At 60.8% G+C, this 5,804-nt stretch overlaps 1 protein-coding gene across 1 annotated transcript; it reads right to left on the bottom strand.

The window, feature by feature from the left end:
- Positions 1-1,029: 1,029 nt before the first annotated feature.
- zbtb39 (zinc finger and BTB domain containing 39) lies at positions 1,030-5,803 on the bottom strand (the record flags this gene model as incomplete). Its single annotated transcript, XM_019881864.1, has 4 exons — positions 1,030-2,486; positions 3,914-4,216; positions 4,368-4,424; positions 5,264-5,803. Coding segments are annotated over 4 exons (1,788 nt in total), but the record flags the coding sequence as incomplete, so codon positions are not given.
- Position 5,804: the final 1 nt, after the last annotated feature.

The following is a 5,804-nucleotide window of genomic DNA, read 5'->3' as shown; positions in this document are numbered from 1 at the left end:
TTTTTTTTTTGGGGGGGGGGGGGGGCATCACACATTACGAGCCGTCGGCCTTCATACGTTGACGCCGCAACTTCTTCAGTGCATTTATTCTTTTCTTGTCAATAAAAAGACATTTACAAAGACAGAAATGCTTTGTCGCCACAGTATCTTAAATATGAGGTCAGACTGCTTCCAAAGTCAACGCGAAACATTGCGAACCTTTTCCTTCTTCGGGGAGCCCATTTCTGAGGTCTCGCGCACGGCACAAACCAGCAATCAATCGGATGGGAATGCAATTTGTGCTCAGCAAACGGAGCGCCAGAGAGCAGGGGGGCGGAAGGGGGGGGGGGCACGATGATGTTAGGAGCGCAAATTTTCTGCGCAGTCGGGCGCCATCACGGCCACAACTTGTGAAAACAATTGCGTCTTTGTATTTTCTCACCCTCCAGAGACAAGTTGCTCACCAAGCGCTCCTGTCGAGTGACCGCGGCTCCTCATCCGACAGCCGGGCGGGCAAAGGGCAACGCCGATCTTGGGGGCGTGGCCAAAGCGGCACAGCAGACAGCGACCGCGTGGGCGATTTTGACATCCGCGAAAGCCGCTCCGGACGCAAGCAATCGCCGTGACAAACGTGCATTTGGCCCACTCGTCTGAACGCGGCGTTCAAATTTCGATCGCGCAGGTGGAATCGGAATTCGGCAGCGAAATTCGCCCGCTTCGATCCATCTCAGGGGGCGGGCGTTTTTGCCGTCGGCTCCAAATGACGTCACGGCGCCAACGTCGCGCGACCAAAAAAGGCAAACGGGTGAGCCGCGACTGGTCTTTGCCCGAACCTGCCACGTCACGGAGATGTCATCGCCAGCCGACGGCAAGTGGCAAGATGGCCGCCCCCTCAAACGGATCCACCACCGGGGTGTACAACCGTTCTAGAATTTGTTTGTCTTCTACCACTGATCACTTTAGCTCCGCTTGATACTTTGCGCATTGTCTCCCAGTTGTCACCGGGTGGTACCGCCGCACTCCGGGTCACTTCCATGACGGAATGTCCCGCCATCGTGATTTGTCACGTCCTTGTTTATGACGACACGAATGCAGCGTGTCGTACCGGAGACAAATTCCTTGCGTGTTCGACATACTTGGCCAAGAAAGATGATTCGGATTCGGATTCTGCGCCCAACCATCACGCAGCAAAGTGGGGGCGCACGGAAGGAAACGTGCGCCCTGAATAACTGCTGGGGAAGGAAAGCAAGTCGCTGGAGAAGGGGCGCTCCTTTTCCCGAAGCGCACATCCAAGTTGTTCGTGGGGGGGGAAACAAAGAATTGGACACCCGGTTTTGTGTTTCCGATGCACATTCTGCCCGTTTTGTGTCCACAACTTGTTTTATTTTGGAGGTGGCCCAATCCCAGGAGGAAACGACGAGTCGGTCAAAACGCCGAGTGCGCTCGGATCGGCCGGCGAGCGTTCCCCGATCAAAATGGCCACGGAAAATCCCTTCGGGGTGGCGGCGCCTTCCTTCCCGACTCCAAGGGATGTTGGAATTCCCCTTTTTGACTGCCGCCAAAGCCTTTGAACGCGCGACGCTCGCTCCGAGATCAAGAACCGGGCCGGGCCCGCCCGCTCAGGCGTCCGCGAGAGGCGGCGGCGGCGCTTCTTTGGAGTGGTCGTTGTACATGAAGGTGTGCTCCATGTTGAAGTCGGGCGGCAGACGGTCCTTGTGGAGCTCCACGTGCACCGCCATCGTCTTGAGCGTGGAGCGGTAGAGGCCGCAGACGGTGCAGCGGTACATGAGGGCGCCGGCGTGCGTCTTCAGGTGGCAGATGATGGTGGAGCGGCCTCGGAAGAAGCGCAGGCACACCTTGCACTGGTACGGCTTCTCGCCCGTGTGGATGCGCACGTGGTACGTGAACTCCCCCGAGTGCGCGAAGCGCTTGCCGCAGTAGCGACAGCGGTACCACTTCCCGCGCGGGTCCCGGCCCGCGCCCCCGTCGGCCGGAGCGCGCGCGGGCCCCGGGAAAAACGTCGGCGGCCAGCCGGGGCTCGCTCCGCTCCCCGGGCCGAAAGCGAAAGCCGCGAGCTCCTGCGGCGAGGGAGACGAGGGCGAGGGATCCGGAGGCCGCCGGGCCTTCCGCTTGCCCGAGCGGAAGGGAGCCCCTCCCGCCTCTTCGCCCCCTCCGGAGGACCGGGACGCGCGCCGGCCGAGGCGGCGCAGGAGGGCGAAGGAGGAGGGCGGCGCCGAGCGGTCGAGCTCCTCGCTTCCCGAAAGGTTCTCCCCCCCGACCGTGACCACCCGGACGTCCCCGGCGTCCCGGCCGTGCGCGGCCGCGTGCGCCTCCAGCAGGGGGCGGTCGGCGAAGCAGCGGCCGCAGCGCGGGCAGGTGAAAACGGGCAGCAGCAGGTGGGCGAGGGCGTGCCACAGCAGGGAGCACAGAGAGCGCCGGGGGAGCCGACAAACGCCGCAGCTCAGGCTTCGGGGGCACACGTGACTCAGGACGTGCTCCCTCACTGCCTGCGGGCACAAAGAAAAATCGCATGACGCCGGTTGCCGCGTCGGTCTCGGGACAAAGAGCGCGCAGGCGGAGTTGGCGCGGTGGAAGAATTGCGCCCGCCATGACGCCGGTTGCCGCGTCGGTCTCGGGACAAAGGGCGCGCGGTGGAGGAATTGCACCCGTGACCGAAAGAGGGTTGCGTTGAAGAAAAAAAAAAACATCCTGGCCTGAGCAGTTTTTGAAGCCCTGGGTCAAATGTGGACGAAAAGTTCCACACATGGCCCATTCAGTGATTCGATCGAGTACGTGCCAAAAAACATTCTTCCCACTGAATACAAACCAAGAATGGGAGGTTGTTCCACGCGCTCCAACTGCATTGTTTGGACAACGCAGCTGGAGGCGGGCACAGCATCCCCGTCACAATTTGGCGGTCGCAAATGACTTCATGGCCAGACTTTGGATTTTTGGGCCATCCTTTAGGAAGCGGCAGCGGCAGAACATCGCTCGCTCGTGTCTCCAAATTCTGGCCACCAAAAAAAAAGTTGATCGATATGGAAAATTGTGAGCGGTCATTGCGTTCTGCGTTCCGATTTGCTCACGGAGAACCCGTTCTCAAATACGCCCCAAGACGGCACGGCTCTTGAGAAGAATCTTCTGGCCCGGCATCAACAAGTCCCCCCGCATGATTGCACTTGAGTGGGAAAACGAAGAAAGACACCCAAAGGCCTGCCGTTCATATCATCCAAAATATCGTGACTTTTGTTTTCATATTTTCAGACCGAGTGTCGCATTTTTCTCTGGCCGCGCTACGCCCGCGTCTGGAGCCGACCAAGTGCCGTCGGTCGGCGATCAACTCTCCCCAAACATATTTGACGTGGGCCCCTTCAGGCCGGGGCTCCGGCGAAGGGTCCGCCTCCTCTGCTGACGGACGGGACAGAGATGGGACAGAAGCGCTTTCAAAGGACGAGGGCGGACGGGTCCCCGGGTCGCAGACGGAGGACGCACCGGCAAAATAGGCTCGGGTGGCCATCTCTGTGCATTGGGCACGGATTGACGGACCCCCGGTGACAGAACGCCCACCTCTGGAACTGGGACATTTCCAAAGCTTTTTCGGAGGGGTGGCAATTAGCACGTCGACGAGGTGCGGGGTTCAATTCCGACTGCGACCTCCCTGTGCCGAGTTTGCGCGTTCTCCCCGGGCCCGCGCGGCTTTTCTCCGGGTACTCCGCTTTCCTCCCGCATTCCCCAAAACATGCGCGGCGGGCTGATTGAACGCTCGAAAATTGTCCCCAGGTGCGAACGGTCGTTCGTCCGCGTGTGCCCTGCGAGGGGCTCGCAACCGGTTCAGGGCGTCCCCGCCTACGGCCCAATGACAGCTGGGATCGGCTGCGGCACCCCCCGACCCCCTCGCGAGGAGAAAGCGGATTGGAAAATGGATGGATGAAACCTTGAAGTCCTTGCTGAGGTCTTGGGCGCACACGGCACACCGCGGCTCGCGGCCTCGGCGGAGCGGAGCCAAGTAGCGAGCCGAGCCGCTGCGCCGCTGGTGGCGCAGGAGCTTCTTTTGGCTGCAGAAGTCCAGGTGGCACATGTCGCAGGAGAAAAGGCGCACGCCCGCGCGGGCGAGCGAGCGGGAGACCCCGGCGGCGGCGCCGTCCGGGAACGCGGCGCCGCAAAGATGGCAGTTGGCGGCCGGGTCCGCGGGCAGGGGGGCCGCGCAGGCTTCGCACGTCGGCGCGCCTCCCGGAACCTGCGCGGGAAAACAAAACCATCACAAGCGGCGGCGGTCACGCCAACGGGGGCCAGGCGGCGCTCGTTTTGGGGCTTAGGTTCCGGACCGCGCCGCCATCGACCCAATTTGCGTTTCGGCAATCGAAATGTCTTTTTTTGGATTTCAATACCTTATTTTCCGGAAGATGCGTCCCTTCTGAGTGGAAGTCGCGCCAGCCAGAAAATGCCTGATAAACAAAAAACATATCCAAGTGGCATTTTGGGGGCAAATGTATTTGATCAAATCCAACACCGAGAACAGACGTGTGGTCTTGAAAGGCAAAGAACAAATGAAGAACAACAGGCTGAAGACGTGGACGCTACGCTAACGTCCAAAGAACGAACCGAGAACGCGGCTGGTATGCTCAGACCACGCCCGTCACCCAGCGGGCAGACAGTAGGGGGCGCGCTCATGGGAAGGTTTTGCCGCAAATTGGCGATCGATCAGATCCGCGTGTTGGCAACAAGACGCGTCCGCGGTCAGTGGCGCGCGCTCCTTTTCGACTGCCACAACGTCACATATTCCGAGTTATTCCGACGACGACGGCAGAAAGAACACGTTTGGCAAACCATCGGTGGCGCTCGCTCACTCCAATGAAATCTTCCTCCTCGGTGTCACTTTGAAAGAATCCGTCAACTCGGGAGGTAGAAAATGCGGCGCTTCCTCCTCGACGCGGCTTCCGTCCGAGTCGACTTGTTCGGATCAGTTGCCGCCAACGTGCAAAGTCGCAACGCGGTCCTCGAGCGCCCTCTTGCGGCCCGACGTGAAAAGAACGCGTCAAATGACAGAACGCGTCCATCCTTTCATCCCAAAGTCGCTCCAGAGTACAAATGGCGCCCCCGGCCCAACTGCCGTTTAGAAAAGTGCCCAATCAATTTCCTCCCCTTCACTTGATAGACACAAACAAAAAAAGAGTTTGGAAACGCCTCTCGCAGTAATGACACGGACCAGCGTTTTTGTCTTTGAGCCGACAAGAAGTTGAGATCTCGAGACGACCTCCCGAAAAATGAGCGATGCAAATATTACCTGGCCGCCCGATTGGCTCCCATGGCCGTTTTCCACGCAGACGAAGTCGTCTTCGTCCTCGTCCTCGTCCTCGTCCTCGTCGTCGTCGTCGTCATCCTCATCTCCCTCCACCGCGAAGTTATCGTCATCGCTCAGTTGGATGATGTCGCCGGTGGCCAGTCGCCCCCAACGCTCCTCCTCCGCGCGTCGAGTCGCGCCGTCGCACGGCGGATGGCGCCGTTCCTCGTTCCCCCGCGAAGCCGTCAAGTCTTCCGCGCCGCCGGCCGAGGGCGAGGGGCTCCCCGAGCCCAGCCGCGCCGGCGATTCAGATGGCTCAGAGTCGCCGGCCTTCCGGGGAAGCGCCTCCTCCCCCGTCCGCTCTCGGTCGGTTCGAAGCTCGGGGCCCGCGGGCGGCGCCTCCCTGCTCCAAAGGCGGCGTCCCGCGCTCTCTGCGACAATTTGCCCGTAGCCCGCAAGGGACTGGATGTCTTCTATCTTCAAGTCCGCGGACGCGGCCCCGGCAGGGGAGAGGCGGCCCGCCGCGTCGGCTCGCGCGTGAGGC

Source organism: Hippocampus comes, unplaced genomic scaffold, assembly GCF_001891065.2.
Source record: "Hippocampus comes isolate QL1 unplaced genomic scaffold, H_comes_QL1_v1.1 scaffold475, whole genome shotgun sequence".
NCBI lineage: Eukaryota > Metazoa > Chordata > Actinopteri > Syngnathiformes > Syngnathidae > Hippocampus > Hippocampus comes.
The sequence above is the reverse complement of the archived record's forward strand: the minus strand, read 5'-3'. Positions and strand labels throughout refer to the sequence as shown.